A 14,058-nucleotide genomic window follows, 5' to 3' on the forward strand; every position below is an offset into this window, starting at 1 on the left:
TTCAAGAATCGGACGTGGATGAAGTGTGTAGGTGTGTTTGGGTGTTTGGAGAGACTCTACGGTATTTTGAATTACTGCTGGCCTGGCGCTTTAACAACAGCTGGAACAAAAAGCAGGAGTCTCCAGTTTGACCCTGGAATGCCGACATCTTTGGCACCCATCCAGCCCGAGCTTTAAAACGGACCTTGTCCGGGTTCATTTCAAACAGCGTTTCAATTTATATCGCTTGAAGCCAACCGTGTGCGGTCGATTGGTCGCCGGTCTTTTGGTCGCCGGTCTTTTGCTCTACAACACTGCAACACGCTCTAATGTAGACACTGTGGTTTTTCAGAACCGATTTTGGAGAAACAAAAGTCCTTCCACTTTTATTTGCTAAATAGACCGAACGAAAATGTATTACAAGTTGTAGGACGCCATTGATGGTGAAAGTCGACCAATCCAGTTTGACTGGGGATCGTTTCATCGCTGCCAACCCTCCCAGTCCGTTAGAAATAATGGCTGATTACAAGTTTTCCAAATAAAAATGGATTTGATGTCTATAACTGTCAATGGAAGGGAATGAGATGAGCCACACTATAAGATACAAAATAATCCAAATATATTCCAAATTATAAGTACTATTTATACAACAAATACCAAATAATTCTACACATTTGTCAGATTTTGAGCCCTCCCCTCACTACGTCCATCTAGCGTTAAAGCTGAGAACTGCAATGTAGGCGGAATTGAAGCTTCTTGTGCGTGCCTTCGATAATATTTTCAGCATTTGTGTCAAAAGACGGGCAAAAGCATTAAAATGTGGTTTTATAAACACAGCCCCTGATCTAGGTGATCCTAGGGATGAATTTGTCGCAAAATGGAAGTGAACGCAAGTGGTTGCACGACGCAGTCGGTCGGGGTCGCTGGATCCGAGATGATCTAATTCCCACACATTGGACTTTGGCCGGGTCCGCCAAATATTTCATCGACGCGCAGGTCTTTTACGGAGCCCCCGAGACCCGCCATCGTATGTCATAAAGCCGGTCAAAGCATTTTAATCTCACATCTGCTCCTCGTTACTCTTCCACGCAAAGGCGGTGCCGGGATTTGGGATTTGGGATTTGCCCGTCCGTGCGACTCGCTCGGACGGACGGACGGACGGACGGACGGTGGGAGAGGAATAAGAAAAATGATTGAAAAATAACTTCTTTTTTTTCAGAACGTCGTTAGACTCGGTTTCTCACCACTCGCCTTGATTTTACAGGTGGCCCCAGTCAGCACCTGCAAACTTCATCACCATGTGCCTTGCGTCCAAACTACGAGTCGCAGCCTAGTTTTTATTGGCCCGCAGCAAAGAGGGAAAATATCGTTGAAGGCGGCCCGCACAAGAAGCTTCCATTCAACCAACATTGACCCGAGATGGAGGTAAGTGGTCGGTACACGGTCGTTTGGTCCTCCTTGCACCTCCCTCACTAGAAGCCTTTCGCTTTTCACCAACCATATTGAATAATGGAATGAAATCCGTTTGACAAAATCAGAGAGGACAGTTGTTTGAGTTTGGAACGATTGAATGACCATTCCAATGCTGCCATAGACAGTTTAACCCTTGTTCAACTTGTTCATTATGGCAGTTATGGCGGATGATTCCTAGCGGGCAGTCCAACACGTTACAGTGGAGGGCAAGGCGAGTGCGCAAAGATACATCCGCACACACACACACTCGTACACATGACTTCCCAAGACAGAGGCCAGCCTGTTTTACAAGTAGGTCAAAGCGGAGATAGAGTGGGAGAGGGAGGGGCGGCATGACGGAGCGAGCCGGAGGAAGCTTGGCGTTGCAAAAAACAAAGAACTTGAAGGTAACGCTGCTGGTCGGGGCGGGGCTTACCTGAGGGCAGTCTTTGATGTAATGACCCTTGTTGAAGCATAGGTGGCACAAATAATTAGGCGGCGGCCTCTTGTTGGGTTTTCTGGGCTCCGACGACAGGGAAAGGTCGGAGAAGTGGTCCGTCAGGGAGTTGAGTCCGTCTACGATGTTGTTCAGGGAGCCGTAGGGCGACACGTTCTTGTACACGTTGTTGTTTAAGGCCTGCGGGATTAAAAAAAACAACAACGGGGTCAGGGGTCAGACTTTGGCGTTGAGCTGACAAAGTGATAAATTCAACTGATTTCAATAAGGGAGGTCCGGATCGGCTGATTTGGGGGAATCGGCCCATACCGAAGAAAAAAATCATACGAGCATGTGATTTCGACATAGCAACAACTCATAATCATAATCAAATGAGCTTTCCTTGGGCCAATGTGTAAATCCAAAGAAGTCATGAAGATAAAGAAGATGCCACCCGAATTGTAAATGCTGTCTTAGAGTACTACAAAAAAACTGCATTTTTCTCTTGGACACTTTAGATCCTGCATTTAATGAGCAATTTCCTTTGCATGTGTTCGCTCCAATTACTGCTGGACAAATACAAAAATGACAAACACGGTTCACCCCTATACCCCCCTTCCAGATCTTTTCTCTGGTTCAATTCCCAACATCTGGCCAGAGTCCCAGCTGTACTGGTGAACTGGAAAAGTACGGAGCAGAAGAACGGGACTTTACGGGGGATGAGTCACGGTGAACTCCACTTTAGTTTCTCCGCTGGCATCTGCAATGTCGCCAGGTGCAGTACTAGCGGTAAACAAACGTTTGTGTTGTGGCACCACCCACGATCCGGCCGCAACGTCTCCGTTTGGAGGAACCGGGACATTTGCATCTATTTTGTGGTCAGCGTGACATGACAAAAGCTAGCAAAGAACGTCTTTGTGCCACCAAGCCGGCCAAACGTTTGTTTTCCCAGATGAACAATTGTAGCCTCGTCACTTCGGCGTCGGTGGGGGGGTGGGGGGCGTTTGGGCAATCGCACGCGCTCTGTTGTTTTTAAACCGGACCTGTTGCGCCTGCTGGGTGACCCGAGTGAGCATCAAACTGCAGGAAGTCAAGAAGGAAACCACCAGCGTTTAGGGTTAACGAACCCTGGAAAGAAAAACATCAGCGGTGGACCGTGAGAATCACGACCGGTCTTTTAGAATCGGAACTATCGGCGTGGAACCGGCAGCGGATGCCGCGACGATAGCCGGATCCCGACTTGGGTGTCTGGAAAACAACAGGATGACTCATCTCATCTCACGGTGAAATCGCCACGCCGGGTTTATTTAACTTGGCGCTGGCTGTAGGGATAAAAATGCGCCAAATTCCCCGCTGCCCCGAAACCGTTTCCAGCCCGTAAATGTGCGCTCGCACGTCGCGGAAACACCCGAATTTCCCTCGGGTCGAACGCCGTGATGCAATCGGGCGCATGCCCATGTTTCGGAAGACCGTTTCAAGTTAAGCGACGTCCGCGGCGGTTAACGTCAGGCAAAACAGCGGCGCGTCCACTCGGGTCTCCCCACGGCGAGCGTGCCCCCGGTTGAAGTGGCGAGCGAGTTGGCGGCGGGCAGCGTTTGTAGGATCGGGTTTGCGCCCCGGCATGTTTGTAGCCTAAAATTACACGGCACTTCCAAAATAGACAATATGCAAACAGCAGTTGATTTTGTGTTTGCACAAGCTTGGTCTATTTGAAGAGGTTGGAAAAGGGTTAGCGCGCCCTAAAGCTAGCCTTCATTTAGCCTAAGGTTAAAGTTGAATGTTTCAAGGCACGGTAAAATTAACTGTTTGAAATTTGGACACGTGGGTGGCGAAATGGCCCGTAATTGGCCCAATTATGCACACTCATAAAAAAATTTGAAAGAACGGTTAACTTGCTTGCACCCCATGGTTGTGTTGGGGTTTTTTTTGGGGGGGGTGCCCCATTTTTGTCTTAAGGCACATGTGTGTCAAAGTGGTGGCCCGGGGGCGAAATCTGGCCCGCCGCATTATTTAGTGTGGCCCGGGAAAGTAAATGATGAGTGGTGACTTTCTGTTTTAGGATCAAATTCAAATGAAGAGTATAGATGTATATTAAATTTCCTGATTTTTTTCCCCTTTTAAATCAATAATTGTATTTTTTTAATCCATTTTTTCTGTGTTTTTAGTTCAAAAATCATTTCATCTAAAAATATATTTTAAAAAGCTAAAATAAACATTGTTTTAGATTTATTAAAAAAAATGAATATTGAGGGCTTCTAATCCAGTTCTTTTAATCCATTTATAAAAAAAATCTAAATATTATATCTAAAATGGTCCGACCCACATGAAATCGAGTTGACGTTAACGCGGCCCGCGAACCAACCCGAGTCTGACACCCCTGTCTTAAGGCTTCATTGACACTTGCCACACACAAACTATAGTGTATGCAAAAAAAATCAGTTTTAGGGAAATGGGTGTCAAATGTGCAACCCGCGACAATACCCAAAGTCACCAGAAAATGGCCAAATATCCGCAGAATCAGCCCGAAAATTCCCCTAAACCAATTGGGAATGATTTAATATTTACTGAAAGTGACCTACAAGTAGCCTAAAAATGACAAGCAAGGCGGGCTAAATCAACTACCAATGACAACCATAGATGTCCAATTGACTTATTAAACTGGCTGTCGAGAGAAGCTCATGTTTCACTTCATTTGACCCTCCCAGTCAAAAGGGATTGGACGTCTGGCGCCGTCAATGGAAGCCAGGGGGTTTCTTTTTGGGGGCTTGAAGTAAACTGGTCTGGCCCACATGATCTATAGTTGCGATGAATGGACTGAAGTGAGTTTGAGAGCCCTGCAGATTGTTTTCTGTATGAAATTTCTCCCATCATAAATGACTGAATTCCTCATTTAATGGGGGATGTTTGCAAAATCTTTTATCACAACACCCGCACGAGGGTGGCTCAAGTCCCGGCCCATATAATAGCGACCACAGCGCACGAACGCGTCCGTGCGGGGGTTCGAGATCGCCGCACGCGAACGTCCGTCACCTCATTGCGTTGCAGTTGGAAGAAGTTGTTGAGATAGTTAGAGTTGAGAGAAGAGCTCACGTCGGCCGAAGCGGGACTCTTGCTGAAGTTCAGCTCCGGGTGGTGGGACGAGTTGTTGCCTCCTTCGGGTCGGAAGGCGTCAAAGGCGTTGGTCTGGTGGTGGTGGGGGTCTTGCAAGGACAGATAGACCCAGTTGAGGAGTTGCGCAGGCTGGTACACGGAGGCGCTCGTGTCGATGGCAGACAATAAGCTCATCTTCAGTCCACTCGACGCCTTGCCTTCAAGCCTTCAAGCCTTCAATGGAAGTCGCTCCTTCCTCCTCGGTGACTGGAAAAGTCCAGTTCTTCTCGTCGATGCCTTGCCCCCCCCTCCAGCTTCAAGGAGCGCTCGCGACCGGAGCTTGGCCCCACTTTAAGTCTTAGTTAAAAGTCATCGTGTTGAGGTGGACGCGGTATGAAAAGTTTCCCCCCTGCTCCCCATGATCCGCTATCTGCCTTTATTGCAGCGGGGCTGAGAGGAGTGCTTTTGAATATTAAATGAGGGCGGCCGTGAATCGTCGAGAGCGCTGGCCAATCAGCGCTCGGTGCTCATACATATTCACGAGAGCGTTTTTTTTAGCCAAACGTTTGGGCCAAGTTTATCCGCCAACCACTTTTCGACTCGATTATTATTATTATTATTATTATTATTATTATTATTATTATTATTATTATTATTATTGTCATTATTATTATTATTTAAATCTCAATATCTAGCCGTTTTTTAGTTTTATCCATTCAAAAAGACTTTTATACGTGGGCGAGGTTTTAACTTTACGTTTGAAAACAGTCATTATTTTTATGGAAGACTAAAAAATTATAAATAAGGTGTCCTTTACGTTTAAATGACACCATCTTACAAAAAGAGTTGGAGGTTCTACACAGGACCACCAGACACGGTAACCCGTGAAATAGCTCCCTCTTGTGGCGAACTTTAAAAACACTGGTCCAATCCAACCATTTTGCACCATTTCAAACTCAAATAACACATAAAAAATAACATAGCCTTACTTTCAATAATACAGCGCATGTGGCTATTCAGAAGTAAAGCATTTCGCGACTTAGAACATTTAGTTTTTATTTTTTGGGGAGGGGGGCGTTTCCCCGATGATGAGTATTGTTTACAAATCGAATTATATTTGTTATTGTCGATGACGGTTTTCAGCCAATACAAATCACGTCGTGGAACATTGACTATCAAATTCCTGACGTCTGATGTCCGTCAAATTTTCCACGCACCTCCCCAGTGGAAAAAATGCGTTTTGTTTGCTTTCTTTGACGTTTTGACAGCAGCGAGTGTGAGTCAACGACCAGTGGGCGTGGCTTCTCAAGATGGAATCCGCCTCAAGGGAGCCTCCCACCGGCGGCCAGCCTCAAACGTCGTCCAGCGTACTCGACGAATACCAGGAAGAAGAGCTCCAACAGACCCAAGTAAGTTACCAAAAACCACCAGTGACACTTTCGCCTTTAAAGTATTGACATGTAATTCGTCTGCGGGGTCTCGGCGATTATTTTGGGAGTCGTTTTTAACGTTGTGACATGACAAGACTCCCCCTTGTTACTACTAGCCTTAACACTCCTTGTTTTATCTTTAGCTTACTTACTGTACGGCTCATTTTTTTTACCCATTAGCCTAGCTTGTTTTACCCAAGACGTCAAAACGTGCTTGTGCCTTGTCGTTGAGTTCATTTGAAAAGATTTATTTTAGCCAGAGGCACAATTGGACCGCTGAGTTAAGCTCTTGTTTATTTTTGAATAGCTAGCCATTATGAGTTTGTTGACTCGCTGTTCATGAATACAGTATCAAAAATGGGGCTCTCAAAGGAAGACGTTACATGCTGCACTTCCTTTAGGGCGTTATAGCACCATTGCTTTTGACATTTTTTATTATTATTGTTGCTTTGCAACTGTCAACTATTATTTTTCGTTACTTTTTCCAAATAAATCAATGACCTAACTGAAAGTCTTAAATCCGGTGAGACCAGAAACAGAACAAGACCGCATTAACTCATTCACTGCCGTTGACGGCGATGGACACGAAAACTCTTTTAAGTGACTATTTTTGGTCATCTTACTTTTTTTTTTAAAAACGCCCTCAATTTAAACTTTGCCTGCTGTTTTCCAGTCCAATTTATTTATGAATTACCGCAGGATAATGAGCTGAAGAAGAGTCCAGACACGGAGGAGACGAGCAAATTGCCTTTTTCCGAGGAGTGCCTGTACATGCGTTGAATGCCATGTAGAAAGCCCACAGCAAACCGCTCGCATTTATTATTAGCCACTAGCGTTAGCGATGGACTCGACTTACATGGCTCGCTGGACCGCTTTGATTTGTCAAGACTGGTACCGCATCGATTGGAATGGATGTCACTTAGTTTGACGTTCAAGTTTTCTTTAACTTTATAGACACAAAGTTCAAGGAAATTGAAACCTTAGGAACTTTCAAATACTATACGCTTGGCACCAAGAGCACAAATGATGCATTAGAATATTAGAAAAGATGCATTATTATATTAGAAAATGATGCATTATAATATTAGAAAATGCTGCATTATAATATTAGAAAACTAAAATGCTCTTTTGATTTTGTCTTTGAAGCCATGAGCTACCCAGGATACCCACAACAACCGGGTGCCTACCCTCCCCAGGCCGGGGGCTACCCACCCCAGGCAGGAGGCTACCCACCCCAGGCAGGAGGATACCCACCCCAGGCGGGAGGCTACCCACCTCAAGGGGGAGGCTACCCACCTCAAGCAGGAGGCTACCCACCCCAGGCTGGGGGGTACCCACCCCAAGCCGGAGGTTACCCCTCTCAGCCACCCCAGGCCGGGGGCTACCCACCCCAAGCCGGAGGTTACCCCCCTCAGGCTGGAGGCTACCCACCAGCACCTCCGCAAGGTATGTGAAGGATGGGAAAGTTACCAGCTAACATGCAATTCTACCCAAAACAGGGTTGTTTCAAATTACAATGACACGATCGGATTTGGGACATCTCTTATACAGTATATAGTGGACAATCATGCTGTGTTTTTTTAATGATAATTTACTGAAAATGTCCTTAAGACTTCATTTGTGACTCTTGTTGAAGGTTATAACCTTACAGCTCTACATACGAGCTTAATTGGTTCCGGGACTGAGCTCATATGTCGATCTTCTCGTCACTCGAACCAACGTTTCCCATTGAAATGAACTCAAAACAAATGAATTGTTTCCAACCCTCTGAAAAAACACCAAAAACAGGTTATTGGATTGGAAAAATGTTTGATTTCTTCTAATTCGCCATCTGTTAACAAAGTAACACATAACTAGTGGTTTAATAGTAATAAAATGTGTTTAATAGTACTAAAATTATACAGATTTCGAAGGGGGAACGAGAGAGAGGACAGAGAGGGGCGTGTGCGGTCGATTAGTCGCCGGTCTTTTGGTCGCCGGTCTTTTTGCACGGCAACGCGCTCGTTTAGTAACATAAACAAATTTAAATGAACTTGGATTATGATGCAGACACACTCAAAAATAAGTTTAATCTAACCTTACACTAAACTTAATTCTAATTTTGTATTTAAGTTTGATACCGGCCGGGTTGACTGTATTTGCCCCGCCTCCATCCTGCTTTCTCTATCGATGTGCTGTTTGCTTTTGTATTCCCTTCAAAATATTCCGAAAATGATGCACGCAAATGTCCTCACAATACGATAACGCATGACCACTTGCCAACGAGAAGTAATATATACTACTCCACGTAACACCGATCGCTCCGCCATTCGCGCTGAGTGACGGGAAAAAAAACACTGACAAAAATGCAACGCTCGCCCAGTGCTCGTAGATATCTGTTATACACGAAAGAGATGCGGCAAAGAAGACAGTACGCTACAATGATAAACAGCCTCTCATGTCTTGGCCACCTGGCTTTCTCGCATCTTGAAATGTTTCTCGTATCTAGAGATCATTATTTGCTCGAAATTTTCCTTGTATCTCGAACTGCTCGTATGTAGAGGTACCACTGTATATGTTAGTGCCCCCCCCCCCCCCTTTTGTTAAAAACACACAAACCTCTGTTGCCGCACAATCGTCCTTTATTCGCACTTCAGCGCCACATTACTTGCATTCCGAGCTCAACGTTTTTTTACCGACTTGTTGACTAAAGTCCCCAAAAGAGGACTCATCCCTCCTAAATTCTTAATGGTTAACTCTTCCGTAAGCACCGAGTGTCAGCTGACTTCTTGTTTGTCATATGTTGCAGGAAGTTGGGGAGGCGGGCCTCCCGGTGGATATCCCGCCATCGGCATGAACCACCTGGCTAACCCCGGCTACAATGCTGGCATGGTAGGTTAACAATGACACCAAATCTCCAAATCAGATCCGACCAACTCAAATATTGACATATTTTGTTTGCAAGATTTGTGATTTCCAAGTTCCGTAACCTGCCATTGGGACAACCCTACTTTGAAATGTGGTTGGCCGTTTTTAAAGCACGGCGAGTTGGTTCCAACTTTGCCGCCATAATGGAACGCCCATCTTTCCAATTGACAGGCCACGCCCATGTGCCAAGGCATGGGGTGTTTTCCTCCAAACCCCTACCTTTCCGCCCTCGCGGCGTACCCCTCCGTTTACCCACCAGGCGGATACCTTGCCCCTTTCCCTAACCAACCGTCGTATGGCCTGTACCCACAGCCAGGAGGAAGCGCCCCCCAAGGTCCAGGGATGGTCTACCCGGGCCAGCAGCCGCTTCCCGGCTACCCCGGCGCCCCGTCTCCCAACCCCACCGGCTTCGGGGCCGCGCCGGCACCAATGCCGGGGTACCCGAATGTCCCCTCGCCGAATCTGTCCTATGGAGGCGGAGCCATGCCGGTGGCCCCACCCGTCAAAGTATGGAGAAAAAAAAACGGGACGCCGGAACGATCATTTGGACAAACCGTTGACGTCGTAATTGTGTTTTTACAGAAAGGGTTCAGAGGGACAATCAAAGACTTCCCCGGAGCCGACCCCCTCAAAGACGTGGAGGTCCTGAGGAAAGCCATGAAGGGCTTCGGTGAGTTCCATCTTCTCGCTTTGGTGCTCTAACCCAGGGGTGGGCAAACTTTTGGACTTGCGGGCCAGAATGGATACTAAAATTTGACAGAGGGGCATTTGGAGACGCAATGTCATTTATCAAACCTGGGGATTGAAATATAAGAAAAAAGACACAATTGAAGGTGAAAATTTATTTTCAAATTTACTTTCAGCATTAAGAACATATTATTCAACGAAAGAAAGCAGTCTTTAAATTGAGAGTGATGAGCGGCATGTTAATTAAGCTACCGTACTACTGCTGTGCGTACATGTGCAAGTTGCTATTTTTAACACAGTAGAGAAACTCACGTTTCAGTGGGAACTGTGTTGTTGTTCTCCCTTATTTGCCAGTGCGTCAAAATCTGGAGTTAGTGCGCCCTCTATCGGGGCAATTTACCTCAGGATTTTTTCAATTTTAATCTTTCCCCTTAAAAGCAGCCTAAACGCGCACGGCCGTTCTTCTTTAGTGTCTCGTAAAAGGGTTCGTGACACATTAATTTGTATGGCCATTGTAAAGTTGACGTGTATTTCTTCTGGTCAGGGAAATCAACTCAAGGCTGAGCTGACATTGCATATGTGCGTGTTTTCAGGAACGGATGAACAAGCCATCATTGACTTGCTGGGGAGTCGCTCAAACAAGCAACGCGTTCCTCTGCTACGTTCCTACAAAACCTCCTATGGGAAGGTAAACTCCACTTCCTCTTCATTCTCGGGGCTCAGGCTTGACACAAAATGGGCCCGTTTCAGAATACTAGTTTCCATGTCTAAACTAGGGATGTCCCCATCACATATTTTTCTTTTGTTTTTGGCGAGCACGAGTGCCATTAATTCCAAGTTTCCATTTCCAGGATCTGATCAAAGACCTCAACTCGGAACTGTCAGGCGACTTCAAGAAGCTGGTCATGGCCATGTTGAAGAGCCCGTACGAGTTTGACGCGTCGGAGATCCACCGCGCCATCAAGGTAAAGCGACGCCCGCTACGCCGGCGGCAAAATCCCCGGGGCGACGACTTCCGTTAGAGACCATTGACGCCATTTGTGGCGCGCCGCCTCTCCTCTCCCGCAGGGCGCCGGGACCGACGAAGCCTGTATCATCGAGATCCTGTCGTCACGTTCCAACGGCGAAATCAAGGAGATAGCGCGTTTTTACAAAACGGGTGAGAGAGACGCCGCCAGGCGGCGGGTTCGAGTTCCTTGATAAGATTGTGACGTGATTCCTTCCATTTTAGAATTCAAGAAGTCCATGGAGGACGCCATCAGCAGCGACACCTCCGGGCATTTCCGCAGACTCCTGATTTCTCTCGCGCAGGTATGCCGCTAAAACTCACCGCGATACCGACATTCTTTTAATCGGCTCTCGTCCACGTAGGGCAATCGCGACGAAAGACCCAATGTGGATCTTTCGCTGGTCAAGCAAGACGCTCAGGTAAGCGGCCCTTTCAGCAAAAATCCCTTTTGGTTTATAACCGAATAACTCTCTCGCCAGGCCCTCTACGCCGCCGGGGAAATGAAACTGGGGACGGACGAGTCCAAGTTCAATGCCATCCTTTGTGCCAGGAGCAAAAACCACCTCAGGGCAGGTGGGTACTCAAAATAAATGAATTAAAGTGGGATGGAAACATGAATGCCAATGCGTTTTGGTGTGTGGTGTAGTTTTTATGGAGTACCAGAAGATGGCTGGCAGGGATATCGAGAAGAGCATCGGCAGAGAGATGTCGGGAGATTTGGAAAGTGGAATGCTGGCTGTGGGTAAGAACCACTTTTTTCCCTTTTCTCTATTAATGGCTCATTGCAGTAATAATAATGTACATCAATTACATTTGAGAGGAGTGAGTGGGAGGGTTATACATTGGCTGAGGGAATAATATTTTTTTTTAAATGGAAATGTTACATATACGCAATGTTAGATATACATATATGTTTCCTACTCTAATTTGTGGAAATTCTCTTAATACGGGTGGTAATGGAAGGGATTAACTGTGACACTTGAGGGAATACTGTCATTTTTTTCTTCACTTAGAAGTCCATTTAAAGAGTGACACATAACCAATGTTCCCTCTAATTTTTTGTTTGTCTGGGCAGAAAGACAACCTCCCTGAGCACACTGAGTACCGGTGTGAGCAACATCATTGCTCGCTATGGGCACACACCAGTATCACACCTGCCATAAGCAGGTGTATGTCTACTACACATAAATGATTTAGTAATAATAAAATGTAATGATTAATATCTATGAATGGGTGGCCCGGTGGATGAGTGGTTCGCGCATCGGCCTCACAGCTTAAAAAAAAAAAAAAAAAAAAAATTGGGATTTTATTTTGTGCGCTCCATATGATTTGCTGTGCGCAGAGAAGACGAGTAGTGCGCAATTGCGCACGCGCGCAGCTTAGAGGGAACATTGCACATAACACACTTATTTTTAGCAGTTTGTTTCACCTTTGTTGCCACTTTACAGGATTCCTTATATCAAACTATAATTTGACTGCTTTATTATCATTCCAGCAGTAAGCCTTCTTAGGAAACCAAATAAGGCCAAAAAGTTTGAAAACCATCAATCATTTTAACATTGTGCAAATGTGATCGCCACTATTTCCAACTGTTAAATATTCTATTGTGACTATAAACGTCCTCGTTTTAAATGAAACATGGTTTAATCCGCTGTAAAATATTTCCCCTAATATTAATGCCCTGTATCATCTTTTCTCTTTTTTTCTGCTACCATTAGAGCAACGGTACTCTTTAAATGCTTCTTTTGGATGTTGTGTTACGATCCAATCCGCTTTTCATTGTGTGCACTGCGGTGGCATGCCTGCATGACACTCACTTTTCCTATTATTTATTTCAAGGTTATGTGTGTTTGTGTTTATCATTTGTTGTATTGCTATCAAATAGCAAGCGGCTCAGATTACGACTGTGTTTTCTCCATTCTAGTGAAGTGTATTAAAAATACACCGGCCTACTTTGCTGAGCGGCTTTACAAATCCATGAAGGTCAGTCACACTCGTCTTCTTCATGCACGCTTTTCCACTTTTTTACCGATGAATTTTACAGAGCGCTGCATGGAAATATAAAAGTTGAACTCTCTCTCAAAGCTTTATGAATTCTGCCATTGGGACGATACAGGAAAATGTGACACAATCGATGGGAATTTTGCCATTCACCCGTTAGCGTACGGACTCGGTAGCATTAGCCAGCGTTCAAACGCGTACATTTTTGCTGGTGCGATAATTCCTTTCATTTTTATGGTGCCGACTCCAGGGCATGGGAACCACAGACACCACCCTCGTCCGAATCATGGTGTCCCGTTCCGAGGTGGACATGCTGGACATCCGCCAGGAATATTTGAAAAACTACAGGAAGTCGCTGTACAAGGACATCTCCGTGAGTAGCCTCGCCGAGCCAATGGCGTCGGTCGGTGGCCAGCCAATGAAAAAAAGGCGGGCAGGCAGGCCAAAACCTTCATTTTTTGTTCTTTTTCCCCCTTATCTCTTAACAGGGTGACACATCAGGGGACTACAAGAAACTCCTTCTCAAACTGTGTGGCGGCAGTGACTAAAACCAATCGCAATCCTTTTTTGCCGTCGTATCGTCAAAGCCATAATGCTACATTTGCAAAGCGCAAAAATGCACGCACGCCAATCGAGTTTTAGCCTTGCAAGTGCACACTAAAGTCTTCTATTTTTTTACTTGCTCAATATTACATTTTAATTTTACAGAGCGAGTTGCTTTACATGATATAGACATATTTTTAAAAAAAAGCCTTATTTTTAAAATTACACAAATGTGCCACGCAATGCAATCTCTATTCCGGGGGTGTCCAAACTTTTATCCCCGATCTTATTGCGCCTTATTCTGTCATCTAGATTTCACTGTGCTAGTGCTTTGTGGTTTTTGTCAAAATGCAATAATTTTTCGGGAAATTTATATTCGCCAGTCTCCGAAAATAAAAAAATAAAAAACAATCCCAATGATTTTTTTTTACCTGATTCCAATTGTCCCGAGTTGGCCTTTTAATTTTCCACGCACCTCCCCAGTGGAAAAAAAAAGTGTTTTGTCTGGTTTCTTTGACGTTTTG

The 14,058-nt window shown here is 45.4% G+C and overlaps 2 protein-coding genes across 5 annotated transcripts in view; one reads left to right on the forward strand and one right to left on the reverse strand.

The window, feature by feature from the left end:
• The window catches only part of zcchc24 (zinc finger, CCHC domain containing 24), a 30,022-nt gene extending 24,637 nt beyond the window's left edge, over nt 1-5,385 (reverse strand). The window contains exons 1-2 of one of the 2 annotated variants that reach the window (XM_077612725.1): nt 4,958-5,385; nt 1,868-2,068 (exon numbers count right to left, since the gene is read on the reverse strand). In XM_077612725.1, the coding sequence (XP_077468851.1) occupies nt 1,868-2,068; nt 4,958-5,152 (396 nt within the window). In that variant the 5' untranslated portion in view covers nt 5,153-5,385. Of the gene's footprint in view, nt 1-1,867; nt 2,069-4,897 lie in introns of both variants that reach the window. The other variant, XM_077612724.1, reaches the window with a different exon arrangement.
• On the forward strand, nt 1,245-13,945 carry LOC144084357 (annexin A4-like). Of its 3 annotated transcripts, XM_077612696.1 has the most exons (17): nt 1,384-1,404; nt 6,183-6,366; nt 7,534-7,737; nt 7,789-7,833; nt 9,176-9,258; nt 9,607-9,801; nt 9,877-9,964; nt 10,575-10,669; nt 10,833-10,946; nt 11,050-11,140; nt 11,213-11,292; nt 11,353-11,409; nt 11,470-11,563; nt 11,637-11,732; nt 12,915-12,973; nt 13,242-13,364; nt 13,480-13,945. In XM_077612696.1, exons 1-17 carry the CDS (start codon nt 1,399-1,401, stop codon nt 13,537-13,539), a joined length of 1,674 nt encoding a protein of 557 aa, XP_077468822.1. In that variant the 5' UTR covers nt 1,384-1,398; the 3' UTR covers nt 13,540-13,945. The 3 variants fall into 3 exon arrangements, with proteins under 3 accessions (XP_077468823.1, XP_077468822.1, XP_077468821.1); XM_077612697.1 differs by having other exon boundaries at nt 1,245-1,404; nt 6,226-6,366; nt 7,534-7,833; XM_077612695.1 differs by having other exon boundaries at nt 7,534-7,833.
• Nucleotides 13,946-14,058: the final 113 nt, after the last annotated feature.

Source organism: Stigmatopora argus, chromosome 11, assembly GCF_051989625.1.
Source record: "Stigmatopora argus isolate UIUO_Sarg chromosome 11, RoL_Sarg_1.0, whole genome shotgun sequence".
In the NCBI taxonomy this organism is placed as follows: Eukaryota; Metazoa; Chordata; class Actinopteri; order Syngnathiformes; family Syngnathidae; genus Stigmatopora; species Stigmatopora argus.

Bases quoted from the DNA above. Each gene is read 5' to 3' on its own strand.
- LOC144084357 (XM_077612695.1), top strand. The intron at 10,947-11,049 runs GTAAAGCGACGC...CCTCTCCCGCAG, and splicing joins AGATCCACCGCGCCATCAAG to GGCGCCGGGACCGACGAAGC. The intron at 11,733-12,914 runs GTAAGAACCACT...TCTCCATTCTAG, and splicing joins AAGTGGAATGCTGGCTGTGG to TGAAGTGTATTAAAAATACA.